Source organism: Thamnophis elegans, chromosome 15, assembly GCF_009769535.1.
Source record: "Thamnophis elegans isolate rThaEle1 chromosome 15, rThaEle1.pri, whole genome shotgun sequence".
Taxonomy (NCBI): Eukaryota; Metazoa; Chordata; class Lepidosauria; order Squamata; family Colubridae; genus Thamnophis; species Thamnophis elegans.
The window spans coordinates 24,266,162-24,281,492 of record NC_045555.1 but is presented as its reverse complement, the minus strand read 5'-3'; the positions used below and the strand labels follow the sequence as shown (position 1 = coordinate 24,281,492).

At 45.3% G+C, this 15,331-nt stretch overlaps 2 protein-coding genes across 11 annotated transcripts in view; one reads left to right on the top strand and one right to left on the bottom strand.

Annotated features, from left to right (window-relative positions):
- The window catches only part of KAT6B (lysine acetyltransferase 6B), an 88,603-nt gene extending 81,875 nt beyond the window's left edge, over positions 1-6,728 (top strand). For all 10 annotated transcript variants that reach the window (XM_032231832.1, XM_032231827.1, XM_032231833.1 and 7 more), the window contains exon 18: positions 2,834-6,728. In XM_032231832.1, the coding sequence (XP_032087723.1) occupies positions 2,834-5,262 (2,429 nt within the window). In that variant the 3' untranslated portion in view covers positions 5,263-6,728. The remainder of the gene's footprint in view (positions 1-2,833) is intronic.
- A 3,452-nt stretch (positions 6,729-10,180) lies between these two features.
- LOC116518770 (dual specificity phosphatase DUPD1-like) lies at positions 10,181-14,626 on the bottom strand. The gene is made up of 3 exons (XM_032232293.1): positions 14,451-14,626; positions 12,318-12,538; positions 10,181-10,431 (listed from the first exon to the last, which is right to left on the bottom strand). The coding sequence occupies exons 1-3, from the start codon at positions 14,624-14,626 to the stop codon at positions 10,181-10,183; spliced, it is 648 nt and encodes a 215-aa protein (XP_032088184.1).
- Between the last annotated feature and the right edge of the window lie 705 nt (positions 14,627-15,331).

Sequence of the window (15,331 nt, the reverse complement as noted above, 5' to 3'; positions counted from 1 at the left end):
GGCCGCCAGCAAATGGGCCATGCGGAGGGCTCCCGAGCAGTGGTGAGATCCAATTTTTTTACTACCAGTTCTGTGGCCGTGGCTTGGTCAGCATGTCTTGGTGGGGTCATGTGACTATGTAGTCATGTAACTGGGGGATCAAAAGACAGAAACTCACTTTAACAATGTCCTGCCGGAGCAGGGTTGGAGTAGGTGACCTCGAGGTCCCTTCCAGCCCTGGATTATCCTCTGAAGCTGCATCTAATGCCAGGTTTGTAGATCTTCCTTCCTCTTCTTTTTCCCTCCCTCCCTTTCTTTCTTTCTCTTTCTCTCTCCCTTCTCTGTCTCTCTCTCTGTCTCTCTCTCTCTCTCTGTCTCTCTCTCTCTCTTTCTCAGCACCCCCACCCTCCCTTTTTGGCCTAGCAAGCTTCAGGGAAGCCTGCTGGAAGCAAATCCCCCCCCCCCCGTTTCCTGAGTACCTGTAATAAAAAAAAATGCTTAAAAAGGAAAAAAAAGTTCCGAAGATCCACTGTGTGCTGTACGATTGTTGGAACAATCGTACAGCACACAGAACAAACTTGCCCAAACTGGTAGCATTTCGCCCCTGCTCCCAAGCCTCATTCTCAGCCAGAAAAGTGCTGTTGGAGGCTGGGTAGGCTGAAAACAGGCTGCTGAGGGGGAGAGGCTGTACGTGGCCCGTTTTAGCTGGCAGAGGCACCACGGGACGGTCCTTTGATAATTCCAGGTGAGCCCCACGGGCTAGATTCAGCTGCAGGCCTTGAGTTTGCTACCTCTACTCTAGAGATAACTGAGGCAAGTTCTTTGCACTTGTTTCTTTGCATGTGAACTCGGAACAAGCCTAGCAAAATAATCACTCACCCTTTGAGTTTCTTCTCCTTATAGGAATTGTCAGAAGACAGTTTTCTGCTCAGCTCTATTCAACATGAATTTTGGGAAGCAAATTTTGGGGGGCGACAGGTTGTTTCTCCAAATATGTTCCCCTGTCTCTCTGGAAATTAGGTTTCTATTTGAAAAATGTCACTCCTTCAATAGTTAGATCTAATAAGACAGTATTTAATTCTACTGCCTTTGGTATTAGTAAAAGTCATGTTCAAACAGAAGGAGGTGATTTACTTACTTAATTAGGTTTTATAGTATCCTCAAATTGTATTTGGTTACTTAACTTTTAAGACCTGGTCTCAGACTGCCATAAAACATTAGTTCATATGTTTGCTTGGGGCTTATTCTTTAGCACTCACAGTTCCTTTTCAACTAGTCCAATCAAGCCTGTTATGGTTTGCCAATTGCACGGGGACAGATAAGACAGCACTCCGGAGCATTAATATCATTTCCCAGAGGATCATTGGTTGCCCTCTTTCCTCTTTGGAAGAGCTTTATAGCTCCTGTTACCATAAGAAAGTTCAAAGCATTATTTAAGATCCATCTCATTCTGGGCACACTTTTTTTTTGAACTATTACCATCTGGCACACGGTACAGGTTAATAAAACCAAGGAAAAATAGGATGAAAAACAGCTTCTATCCCAGGGCAGTAACTATATTGAATTCTACGGTATAGTGCAATATTAATGCAATATCGGGGATTTTCAGTTCAATTGTATAGAATGCGAAGAATGTGTGTTTGTGTTTTATTTTTATAGTTATAATGTACAGTGAATATGGCTTTTCATTTCGTTTTATGATGTGTAATTACAATAAAGTAAACTGTTAGCTTATTATTTTGATGCATGATTTAGGTGCAACATATACTTTTTAAAAAGAAAGGCAGGTAAATTGGGCACTAATAATGATTACTTTCCTATAGCTTTTTAACCTATAAAAATAATCCTCATTCTGCAATGTTTGGATGTCACATGAAGGTAAATGTTTATCTAAAAAAGTTTTATGTAGTAATATTCTTCTCCTTTCCCCCCCTGAACAATATATTTAGTAAATAAGGCAGAATTCTATAGAGCCTTAGTTTAGGATAGTTTGCTTCCTTTGGTAATTGATCAACAGAATGGAAATCTGGAATGCTTTTGGTATTCTGGAGTTTGGATCAAACAAAATCTAGACACACACAGAGGGAGAGAGAATGGCAGTAATAAATGTAGATTGTCCCTTCTACTTCTCAGTAGAGATTCCCAAACTTTCCAGCATTATTCCACCTTGTCCCTCAGCCTTTTCCTCCTCCTCTCCCTGCGTGCAGTATGAAAAGGATCCAGTTTCATTCTGCGCACAGATAAGAATACCTGAAATGTACATCTCACAGCAGGGACCTCCCCAAACCAGCCGTTCTGATGCACGTCCCTACAACTTACTAATATGCAAGAAAATTGCAGTGATGTTATATTTCTCTGCCCGAAAAATTGAAATCGTTCTTTTGCCTCAGGGGTCTATGGGTCACAAAAAGGTCAAGGTGTGGTTATGGTATGGTCAAAAGTCCACATATGTCGTAATGACCTCCACCCTTGATTTGCTTTACCAAACTTTCTTGGCATTTGTGCTTCGGCTGTTTGGTGTCAGGTTTCCGAAAGATGCCCTAATTAATTCATGAGCCTCGAGCCAAGTTTCAAAAGAAATCCAGTCACTTCTTAGGAACACCATTTTGGCAATAACCCATCGCAGTCAGATCTGACCTCATTTTAATTTTGACTGAACTTTGCCCCTGTTTCTTTCCTCCCCTCAGTCTGTGTCATATGAGTTGACATTTGGTTTAATTGATTATTTAACTAAACCCTTGGTGTGAGAATATATCAGAACAAGAATATACCGGTATACATAATCTAGTTATAATCATTTTGAATTTGACTAACTTGGCTTCCCCCCACCCCCTTTCTTCCCCATTCCTCACAGTTATGGCCGAAGATGATGTGGATGTCCTCAAAGAAAGCACTAGAGACAATCTCGAACCCGTAATGCACAAGCAGGGATGGCCTAAAAGCATGAAGCAGTCTTCATCCAGGCGGAGGCAAAATAAAGAGAGAAAACCAGGGTTTAAGCTTAATTTGTACACACCACCTGAGACCCCTATGGAGCCCGACTGTCAGGGGAAGGGAGAGGAGGCAGAGGAGGTGGCTGAAAAAGATCCATCATCGGCTTCTTCTCTGCCAGAAAAAGGGGAAAACTCTGAAGCCGTTTTCTCAAACGAGGACGAAGGGAGAGATCTGGTGTCTGAGTATCTAGAACTTCCCCGGATGGAAAAGACAGATGTCGTGGATGAAAGCAACATCGAAACGGAAGGTATGAGTAGTCAAGAGAAGGACCGGCAAGAGGAGAAGATCCTGGAGAAAGATGAGCCTGAGCCTAGAGAAGAACACGAGGGAAAGAAGCAGCCTTGTAATGAGGAGGGACATGAGGACGAAGACGAGGCTGGAAGCCACCCGGGTTCAAAGGAAACAGAGGAGGTCGTATCAGGCGAAGCTTTCAAAGAAGCGCCTGAGAATCAAGAAGCTTTTGTAGAAGCCGAAGAACTGAGTGGCAGGCCAAATGAAATGGATTTGATGGACCGTAAAGTTGACTTTTCGCCCAAGTGTAACAGTGATCTTAAAGAGCTTCCTGCTCTTCTGGAACCTGAGCCTGACCCAAGAGAGGAAAGCGCAGAAAATTCCAGCGAAGCCAGTAGCCATGAACTCAACTGTGTGTTCAAGGAGACGAATCCAGAAACTCTGGAAATAGACTCCGAGACCATCCAGGCAGTCAATTCTTTAACCCAGGAATCAGCAGAGCAGGAAGACGCGTTCCAGGATTGTGTGGAGACCCAAGAGGCATGCCAGAACCTGCAGAATTATTCCAACACGGCCCAAAGCCCACCAGCAGCTCCCTTAGAGGATTGTCAGCCGTCAGATCACAGCAGCCCCGTTTCGTCTGTCCAGTCTCACCCAAGCCAGTCGGTTCGTTCGGTGAGCAGCCCAAATGTGCCTGCCCTAGAAAGCACTTACACCCAGATGAGCTCAGATCAGAGCGGCATCTCGGTGTCATCCCTGCAGAACATGGAAACCAGCCCCATGATGGACGTCCCGTCGGTGTCGGACCATTCCCAGCAGGTGGTCGATAGCGGGTTCAGCGATCTGGGTAGTATCGAGAGCACAACGGAGAACTATGAGAACCCGAGCAGCTATGACTCCACCATGGGCAATAGCATCTGCGGGAACAATGCGTCGCAAAACAGCTGCTCGTACAACACTCTCACCTCGAGCAACCTGACCCAGAGCAGCTGCGCTGTAACCCAGCAGATGTCGGGAATGAACAGCAGCTGCAGCATGATGCAGAGCGCCAGCATCAACTCGCCCCCTCCTTGCAGTGTCAAATCCCCCCAAGCCTGCGGGGTCGAGAGGCCTCCCAGCAGCAGCCAGCAGCTCTCCCAGTGCAGCCTGGCCACCAACTTCAGCCCTCCTCTCCAACTGAGCGAAATCGCCGAGGCCGGCAGTGCCAACGTCGGCTTGTACGAACGGGTGGGCCAGGGGGAGTTTGCAGCAGGGCATTACCCGCAGCCTTCCGCCACCTTCAGCCTGGCTAAACTGCAGCAGCTGACCAATACCCTGATGGACCATTCGTTGCCTTACAGCCATTCAGCGGCCGTGACTTCCTATGCAAACGGTGCCTCTCTAACCACTGCGCTCAGCAGCTCAGGCCTGGTCCAGCTCTCTCAGCCTTCCCACCCGGTTCCAGGAGGGGGCCAAGTCCAGGCGACCATGACTCCTCCCCCTAACCTCACTCCTCCCCCCATGAATCTACCACCTCCCCTTCTGCAGCGCAACTTGGCTACATCTAACGTTGGCTTGTCCCATACCCAAAGACTTCAAACACAGATGGCCGGCAAAGGCCATGTTTCTGTTAGGACTAAGTCATCTTCTCTGCCACCATCAGCAGCCGCCACCGCCCATCAGCCACAGCTTTATGGGCGCACGTCACAGTCTGTGGCCATGCAAGGGCCGGCCCGCACCTTAACCATGCAGCGTGGCATGAACATGAGTGTGAACCTAATGCCAGCTCCCGCGTACAACGTCAATTCGGTGAATATGAACATGAACACATTGAACGCCATGAACGGTTACAGCATGTCTCAGCCGATGATGAATGGAGGCTACCACGCCAACCCCGGTTACATGAATCAAACCGCTCAGTACCCCATGCAGATGCAGATGGGGATGATGGGCACCCAGGCTTATGCTCAGCAACCCATGCAGACTACCCCGCACAGCAACATGATGTATTCCCCTCCTGCGCATCATGGCTACATAAACCCCAAGCAGTCTTTGAACAGCTCCTACATGCGGAGGTAGGAGCCTGGGTCCCAATGCGCGCGGGGGGGGGAGATGTTCCCCCCCTCCCTGCCAAGCAAGCCTGCAAGGGGTGGACCTGCCTCAATGCGTTGCTGTTTCGGAGCGTGTGATTCAAAACCAGCAATTGGTGTAAATGCAAAAAAAAAACAAAAACACTGGTTTGTGGCACCACGAAAAACGTGTATGCAGAGAAAGCCTTACATAACGTCCTTTTAGTTTTTGTTCTGTTTGCAATTTTGCTTTGTTTGCAAAGTTTTTTTGTTTTTTTTTAAATACAATTGGTGTGGGAAAACATGTGTTGCGAACGTGCAAACTCAGCCGAGGGTTCGCGTGCCATTTTGAATGTGCCTCTTCCTCTTTGACTCCAGCTCTTCTGGAGCCTATCTGACTGTGCTGGCTGTCAGCTTTCCTCCCTCGTCTCCACCATGTAAATGCCTTTTCGCATTGCATTCGTTGGATTATTTTGTTCCTCAAAGTGGACACTTCTGCATGCCGCTGTCTTTGTTAGTGACAGTGCGTTTTGTAGTACTGTACAAGTGTTGTGCTTAACAGTAAGCCATTTCCTTAATTGGTGAGTCTTTTGCCTTGATTAGGTTGTTCCTCTTTAAGAGGTATTAATATATATATATATATATACATGCATACATAACATATATATTTTTGCTAATTAGATTTTTTTAAAAAAGCATTGAAAATGATTCCAATTTTGATTTGATCAGTTTCTGGGTACTGTTCATTGGGAAATTCCTCTCTGTGATTGCACAAATCTGATTCCCCCCCCCCCCCCTTGGAGCTGATCCAGAAGACTATCATGGTGAATTGAACCTTTGAATGGCAAATATTTCATGAAAGATTATTCTCCTTTTTTGTTCAGATAACAGATCAATTTTGGTTAAGAAGTGGGGGGGGGAGGCAGCTTACTGTTACACAGGTTTTTTTTAAAATTAAGACACAGGCATCTATTGTTTAAAGGAAGCATTATCTGTGTGTAAACAAGTTTTTGAAACATTTTCATACGCAGATAAATTTGCAGGAATTTTTTTTTTAAAAAAAAATTGTGAATTTGGTGTAAAGTTGCTATTTTAAGGAAATGCCTCTAAACTTTACATTTTCATTCCATCTGTAGATTTTTCTACCTTTATAAAATACGGGAGTTATTTTTTAAGAAAAGTAAATAGAACAGTAGCGTGTGAATAGGTCAAATGAAGTTTAAAGAACGCATGTAAAAAAAAAAAAGCAAATGGTATTTGTGTCTGTTTATATGGTTTCCTTTTCTCCCCCTGCCCCCTTTGATAGCCTTTGTACCTGTTCAGAGTGACAGTACGAGCCAAAAGTGGTTCCATCCATGTATAAAAAATACACACGGTGAAACTTCTTGTATTTATGTTAACTTTTTAGTCAGTCACTTAAATAAAACAAAAACAAGCTGTACATTTTGACATAAAAATAAATTATGAGCCACTTTAGCCTACTGTCTTGAGATAACTGATGCAGTTGGAAATAATGATGATTTTTGCCATCGGTTCTAGTTCACAGGACCTGATTCAGAATAGCCATAGCACTTAGACTTATATACCATTTCATAGTCCTTCTGCTGCCCTCTCTAAGCGGTTTACAGAGTCAGTTGAGTGAGCGAAAATGAAAAAAATAAAGCCTAATCCAGATAAAATAATTGCAGTTCTAAAATCAAGATGTCTTGTTGTTGTTAGTTGCAAAGTTGTGTCCGACCCATTGTGACCCCATGGACAACGTTCCTCAAGGCCTTCCTGTCTTCTATCATCCTCTGGAGTCCATTTAAGCTCACACCGACTGCTTCAGTGAATCCATCCAGCCACCTCATTCTCTGTCATCCCCTTCTTCTTTTGCCCACAATCATTCCCAGCATGAAGCTCTTCTCCAGTGAGTCCTTCCTTCTCATTAGGTGGCCAAAGTCTCTTGAGTTTCCTCTTCAGGATATGGCCTTCTAAAGAGCAGTCAGGGTTGATCTCCTCTAGGACTGACCAGTTGGGTCGCCTTGCAGTCCAAGGGACTCACAGGAATCTTCTCCAGCCCCATAGTGTAAAGGGTTAAAGATGCCTTGAGTTGAGATAAACTCCTGGTAACTCTACTCAGTGGCCTTGGTGCTCATTTGGTTTTATTTTGATATTTCATCACATTTTCCCATCATGTTTTTGCATCTTGCTCACAGAGGCATTAGAATTAGATCAATGAATCTGCCTCCCCTTACAGTACACTTTAAGCAAATAGCTGTTCAACCTTTCTGTTTAAGTCAGGGGTGTCAAACTCAAGGACCGGGGGCCGTATCCAGCCCATGGGGTGCTTAGATCTGGCCCATGGAGTCGTCCTGGAAACCATGAAGGACTGGCCTGCGGTGCCTCTGCCAGGGAAAATGGAGCTTGGGAGGGCCGCATGCAGCTTTTCCAAGCTCTGTTTTCCCTGGCAGAGGGTTGCAGGAGAACATCGCAGCTGAAAATTGAGCTCATGAGGGCTGCATGTTGCCCTCCTGGGCTGTTTTCGCTGGTAGATGGTTGCAGGAGGGGGTCGCAGCTGGAAACGGAGCTCGAGAGCCTGTTTTCCCTGGTAGAGCACTCTGGCCACCAAAGGCACCCCTGACACAAAAGATGTCGAGCTGGCCACGCCCATCCTGGACCCCTGAAGTCAAGCACAACCCTGATATGGCTCTCAATGAAATTGAGTTTGACACTTCTGGTGTAAGTGATTGTAATCCCATAAACCACCATGATAAGTTGCTCCATGGTTGCTGAAATGCTCTTCCTAACATTAAACCATGATCTGCCTCTCCACGTTTTGCTCAACAGGGTACTCTCCCTTTGATATCCCTTCAAATACTTGAAGATCGACCCCTGTCCAGGCTCTAGGAACCAAGCGTGCCCAAATCTATCAAACTCTTCCATTTCACGAAGGTGAAATTTTCACAGATGGAAGGAATGACGGAACATAGTTTAAGGGAGCTGGGTGTAGGTGAATACCTCACTTCTAGGTTCATCTGCTGCGGCTTTAGATGTCCAGAAGTGATGTCTGGAAGACATGATGATAAATAAATAACTGAAATTAAATCTGAACAAGAAAAATGGGTTCAGTGTTGAAAACTGCTCATGCTCATAGCATTTAATAGCAATAGCAATAGCCGTTAGACTTATATACTGCTTCATAGGGCTTTCAGCCCTCTCTAAGCGGTTTACAGAGTCAGCATATTGCCCCCAACAACAATCCGGGTCCTCATTTTACCCACCTCGGAAGGATGGAAGGCTGAGTCAACCCTGAGCCGGTGAGATTTGAACTGCAGAACTGCAGTCAGCTGAAGTAGCCTGCAGTGCTGCATTTAACCACTGCGCCACCTCGGCTCCTAAGAATTTGAAATCTCCATATCTCCAGGAAAAGTGTCCGCCATTGATTAAACAGTTATGGGTTTTGTCGTCTCAACAAACACTATCGTGTTAAAAGGGGCAAATCCAAAACATTTCCAAATGATATTGAGGGAAAGTTAAATATAGTTCATTTGTGGAGATGGGTGACAAAATAATATAAAATAATTCTGCTCAGAAACTTGGTGGGAACAAATGTGAGCACCTGACCACCAGTGGTGGGATTCCAAATCTTTTCCTACCAGTTCTATGAGAGAGCGCTTTGCGCATGCAGCACTCAAAGACCGGCCTCAGTGTCAGCACTGGTGCGTTGAGCTGTTTTTTTAAGCTCAGCTGAGGAGCGGCAATCCACTCTACTGCGCGAATCAGCTGAGTGAAAAAAAAAAACAAGGGAATATAGGACAGGGGCAGGGCCAGCCAGTATTTGCTGATTCTCTGAACTCAAAATTTCCACTACTGCTTTGGCCGAACCAGTCCAAACCGGCTGAATACCACCTCTGCTGACCACCATCTATGCCAAGAACTTCACAAGTGCTCAACTGCTCTCTCTTAACAAAACTCCCACAAAAATATTTGTGGGCAACTTATCTAGTCCTGCTAATTTGCATCTGGAGGTGATTATTTGTGCTTCACTGGTGTTCTTTAAAAACAAAAGGACCCCCAGTGAAGCGCAAGTCACCATCCCTCCCGAAGAAAATAATTATGTGTGTTAACCTCGATTTGTTGGTGGTGTTAGTGATGATGATGATAATGATGATGATGATGATGATAATAATAATAATAATAATAATAATAATAATAATAATCCCAAATTGATCCACTACAAAATTAAGATTTCTTTATTCAAGTTTATGGATTATAATCTAACATGCTGCTCTGATGTGGTTAGTAAGTAGTTAATGACCCAAAGGATTACATCCCGCAGTGGAGTGATTTAAGATAACAATGACGATGACGACAACAACAACGATGACGATGATCTGTTTTAGGTGCTATTTGGTTCTCCAAGTAAGTTGCTCTTCTTTTTTTGCACACTCTGGAGTCCTTGGTGCTCTCTGGGGTTGGTGCTTTGCATGCAGATTTGCTTCAATGCATCCGTGCCCTGTTGATGTTGCCTAGCTGGGTAATAAAACATCTGTGAAGCAACAACCAAGTTCAGAAAGTCCTCAGGACTCCACAGTTCGACCCAGACTTACACACTGTGTGTATTCTCTTTCTGCACACTGTACACCGTTAAATACAGTGTCATCGCCAGACTTGGTTGCAGGAGTTCCTTTCTTCTTTTCTGCAGAAGAGCTGCTTTCCTCATCTTCTGCAAGCTCCCTATTAAAAGGCTGCCCTCCGTCGCTCCTTCTCTGCATATAATCAAGCTGAAAATAACTTAAAAGACATGTGAAGGGCTTTCGATTGCAGCCACCTCCCCGCTCCTACCTCATTCCTTTCTTAGTTGGTAACAAATGACTCTCTCTACCTAATGGTTTTTCACACTCCTTGATTATTTTGTAGCTACTTATTTCCCAAGAAACGGAATGTTAAATCTCTGCGTGGGCCTTCTCCTCTTTGCTTGTGTTGAGCCTGTTGGTGGCATTTTTCCTTTCCAAGGCCAGCTTTATGTCCAGTTCCCGGAGCTGTTTCAGGAACCCGCGGTTCGGAAGGATGCATCTGTGCTGGAGCACCTGGCCAATGGCATCCACCACAGTCATGTGCTTGTAAATCATCAGATAGGCTAAGACCAAGGCTGCTGAGCGGCTACGCCCCATGGCACAGTGGACCAAGATCTTGTCTGCAAAGATCAAGAAACCAAAACAGAGAGACAGAGAAAACACTGAGATTTGGCATCAGCGACTTAGACTTTTGACCTTGTGCTCTTGGATAATGCACAGATCCACAGGGGACACAGCGGGTGCAAGGATCTTGAAACTTAGGATCCAGTGGTGACTGTCTTTTAAAGAATCCACTACAGTGCTCCTTGTGGGCTTTAAGGTTCATGAGAACAAGAGCTCTTGAAATCCGTGAAAATGGACGAAAACAGGGATAGAGTCAAGCCACATTTCAGTGGTGTAAACAGTAGTTTAGATGTAGCTCATGCTTGGGGGAGAAAGAGATGGGGGGGAGAAAGAGATGGAGAAAGGGAGAGGGAGGGAAAGAGATGGAAAGAGAAGGAGAGGGAGAGAGGGAAAGAGATGGAAAGAGAAGGAGAGAGAGAAAGGGAGAAAGATGGAGAAAAGAAGAGAAGAAGAAAGGGACAGAGGGAGAGAGAAGGAGAAAGGGACAGAGGGAGAAAGGGAGAGAAGAAGAAAGGGACAGAAGGACAGAGAGAGGGGGGACAGAGAGAAGAAAGGGACAGAGGGAGAAAGGTCACATGCTTTTCTTTTAAGCAGAATAGAAAAAATGCCCTTCAAATCTTAGCACCAAAGGTCTATTTTCTCACAAATTAGGGATACACTTCTAATTTGACTTGTACTGTTCAATGTAAAAGACCACTCTAAGTCATTTTCTAATCGCAAAAATCAAACAGAACAATGGCAAAGAGTTTACTGACCATCACCCAAAAATCAGGTGCGAGTTGAGCTCAACCTGCAGGGGACTTTATTTTTAAGAAGGAATAAACAGTGTCACCTGTGACTTATCTTCCTGATAGTAATACCATAACTTCACATAGAAAGATGCAGGTCATCTTGACTTTTTTTTTTGACCTCCTGCAGAAGCCTCTGATCCTCCTATAGGCTTGGAAGGTGGAATGTAGGTGAAAAACAAGTGATACAATCCAACACAAGATACTTGTGCCTGTTATAGTTTTTTCACCCCGCAGATGTCTACAGTGGACAGTTACGTGGGAGAGAATTTTGACACCTATTTAACTGAAAGCCTAGCAAGGCCTTTAGTTCTCAGGATGCTAAAGAGTTTTCCAGAGTTTTGAGTGTAGGGACTCTCTGAATATTCTTATCCTGATTCATATTTGAATTGATCATTTAAAACGGGTGTCAAACTCAAGGCCTACAGGCCAGATTAGGCCTACAATATGGTTGGATCCAGCCTGCGGGGCCGTCCTGGTCTATACAATGTCGAGGAAAGATCAGGTCAGGTCTACCCAGAGCGAGGAGGAAAGATGCCAGCAGTTTGGGGAGTGGCATCAAGCTGGCTATGCCTACCCAATCAGCCATGCCCAGCCACCATTGGTGGGATTCAAACATTTTTACTAATGGTTCTGTGGGTGTTTGTTTATGGGCGTGACGGGAAGGATACTGCAAAATCTCCACTCCCTCCCCACTCCAGGGGAAGGATACTGCAAAATCCCCATTTCCTCCTGATCAGCTGTGACTCTGGAGGCAGAGACTAGATGGGGGCGGGTCCAGTCAGAGGTGTCATTTACTGGTTCTCCAAACTACTCAAAATTTCCACTACCAGTTCTCCAGAACTGGTCAGAACCTGCAGAATACCACCTTTGCCACACCCCCGAGGTTAACCACAGCCCTTATGCAGCCCTCAATGAAGTTGAGTTTGACACCCCTGTTTTAAAGAGATGAATAGGAACTATATGGTTGTGGCATTCGAAGAATCTGGGGCAAAATATTTTCCCCTTAAGGATTCCTCAACCCAAGATATAAGAAACTATGGGTGTGGAGTGAACCCGCGCATCAGTCGCTTGCAAGCTTTAGGTGTGCTTACTGGTCTCATCCTGGAGTGCTTCATGGATGAACTCGGCAGCAGAGTAGAAGAACTGGCTCAGGTTGAAGGTGGGAAGATCGTCTGCCTCCACTCCATGGTACTGGATGGCCATGTCTTCGTAGTAGTTGGGCCCCGTATCCACATTCCATCGTCCATGGGCTGCGTTGAGCACATGGGTGAAGCCAGCTTTCTCCAGGCTGTACCGATCAAGTGCCGTTTTCCTGGGCCAAAGCAGAAGGGGCTTCTTTTATTTGACAAAAATCCAAATGGGTGGCCATAACCATACGAGCCCCATCTTTTTTCCCTTTGAATGACATGTTTCAAAGCGACTAGGGCTCTGATCCCACACTCACAGTGGCCATCTAGATTTTTGCACCCCTCCCTGCTTCGGATACAGGTGTCAGGTTCCAAATAGCATCCAAAAGTAAATCAGAGTCCGAGGCAAAAGATTCCTCAAAGTTCCCATTTATTAAGAGAGCCATATTGGCACATCTGGGAAAACCCGAATCCGAAAGCTTCCCAGTTTTCCCCACCCAGTTGAAAGTTCAAGATCCTGCCTCCATACCCACAAGTCCATCACATGGTCCAATCTTCCACTGCCATACTGGCAGTTCCACCCATCCAGTTCTGGCCAGGTGCAGAGTCAAAGGATGACCTTGGCTTTCTAGAAAGAATTTTGTTATGGCTACATATCATCCAACTCCGTATAATCCTCCCTCCCATTTTCCCACAATAGATAATGCATAGTAGAATAATAGAAAGTATGGCAAGCCTGAGGTCCAAAAGAAAAGTTGGCCGCAGGTCTGACACAGGTGGGAATGGGACAACTTGCCACAGCCAACTTGCTGCAGTAAACTCACCATGACCAACTCGGCAAGACCAACTCTCCACAGCCAACTCATTATGGCCAGCTTGCTGTGGGACAACACAGCATGGCCAATTCTCCACAACTAACTCATCATGGCCAACTCACTGGGACAACTCTCCACAGCCAACTCATGGCCAAGTTACTGTGGAACAACTTGCCATGGTCAACTCACCATGGGACAACCTGCTACAGGACAATTTAACAATTCTATTTAATTATTTAAAACAAATAAAAATTATTTTAATTTTTGCCATTCACATTTCATTCTTTTCCTCCTTTCTTTAAGGATTCTGTCCCATCATTTCCTTGATGTTAGTGTAACTCTTGTCCCGTAGCGAGTTGGCTGTGGCAAGTTGACTGTGGTGAGGTAGCCATGATGAGTTGGCCATGGAGAATTGGCCATGGAGAATTGTCATAGACCAGGGGTGTCAAACTCAATTTCATTGAGGATTGCATTAGGGTTGCATTTGACCTCAGTGGGCCAAGTGGGCGTGGCTGGGGTGGGCATGGCCATGGTAGGCATGGGTAGCTTGATGTCCAACAGCCCTCCTCAAGTGAAAACGGAGCCCAGGAGGGCCGTTTGCAACCCTCACAGGCTCTGATTTTGCTGGCAGAGGCACTGCGGGCTGGTCCTCCTCTGTTTCTAGGGCAGTCCTGTGGTCCAGATTTAAGCCCTCCATAGGCCAGATCTGGCACATGGGCCTTCAGTTTGACACCCCTGTCATAGACTCATACAGGTAGTCTCAACTTATAACTATTTGTTTACAATTGTTTGAAGTTACAACGGGACTGAAAAAAGTTACTTGTGACTGTTTTTCACACTTATAACCATTGCAGCATCTTGAGGGTCACATGATTACAACTTGGATGCTTGACAAATGGTTTATATTTGTGACACTTTTGCAGGGTCCCGGGGGGGCGGGTTTCACGTGATCAGTTTTTGCGCTCTTCTGACAAGCGAAGTTGATCGGGAATCCAGATTCATTTCATAACCCGACTATTAGTGTAGCAGTTGTTGTGATTCACTGTGGCAAGAAGGATCATAAGTGGTATGACCTAGGCTCTAGGACTGGCCCATGTTCCTTTCCAACCTCCTCACTGTCCGAATCTGCCACTAGCTCTGCTAGCTGCTGGTGGGCCACAACAATAAGATGGAGCAGAACTCACTTAACAACTGTGTCCAAAAGAAATGTTGGGCTCAACTTGGGGTCATAAGTCAAGGATTACCTGGAATGAAAATCTCTTGGCTTTTTGACAAAACTTACTCATCTCCTATGTAGAGGTTTGGCCAGACTTCATTGACATGCGTGTATTTGGGGCTTCCTTTCCAAAAGAGTCTCTCCAAATCAAACGCTCCAGGTGTACAATAGTCACTCTCTGGGTCTACTTTAACCGGTGCGTAAGCACTTCTTTTTCCAGATTTCACAGCAGATGAAGACATTTGGTCTCAAGAGTCCAAAGCAGGCACATAGAAAGCTCGGATCCTGGAATAAACAACAAGGAAAAAGTGAGATGGGTGGGAAATATACAGGCAGGTAGACCTTCTGAATCCCTGGATTACCTTAGAGCAGTGGTTGGAAAAGTAATTTTTATGGAACCAGAGAAAAGAAATTCTTCTAATGAGGAAAAGGTCGAGGGCCTTCATTATGAAGGCTGATAGATGACACAGGCAGTGGTGAGATTCAATTTTTTTTACTACCGGTTCTGTGGGCATGGCATGGTTTGGTGGGCATGGCAGGGGAAGGATACTGTAAAATCTTCATTCCCTCCCGATCAGCTGGGACTCGGGAGGCAGAGAATAGATGGGGGTGAATAGTCAGAGGGGGTATTTACCAGTTCTCCGAACTACTCAAAATTTCTGCTACTGGTTCTCCAGAACTAGTCAGAACCTGCTGAGTACCACCTCTGGACACAGGGCTCGATTACTTGAGATATCTTCTATAGCGTCTTCGTAGCTGAATTTAATCTTGCAGGTCTGGTGCACTTCAGCTTCCTTTGATGAAACCATTAAACATTTGTTGGGACCTTGGAAATGTGCCTTCTCTGTAGCAGCACCTGTCCCTGGAATGAGGTTCGCCTTGAGATGTAGATGGGTCCATTCTGCTGTCCCAAAGGTGCAACTGGACTTTCTGGTTTTTCTTTGAAG

What these genes read in the sequence shown, in the direction of transcription:
- LOC116518770 (XM_032232293.1), bottom strand. Translation starts at nt 14,626, where the DNA reads ATGTCTTCATCTGCTGTGAAATCTGGAAAAAGAAGTGCTTACGCACCG. An exon ending in AACCTCTACATAGGAGATGA is followed by an intron (nt 12,539 to 14,450) that starts GTAAGTTTTGTC and finishes GCTTTGGCCCAG; the next exon opens with GAAAACGGCACTTGATCGGT. An exon ending in AGCACTCCAGGATGAGACCA is followed by an intron (nt 10,432 to 12,317) that starts GTAAGCACACCT and finishes TGATCTTTGCAG; the next exon opens with ACAAGATCTTGGTCCACTGT.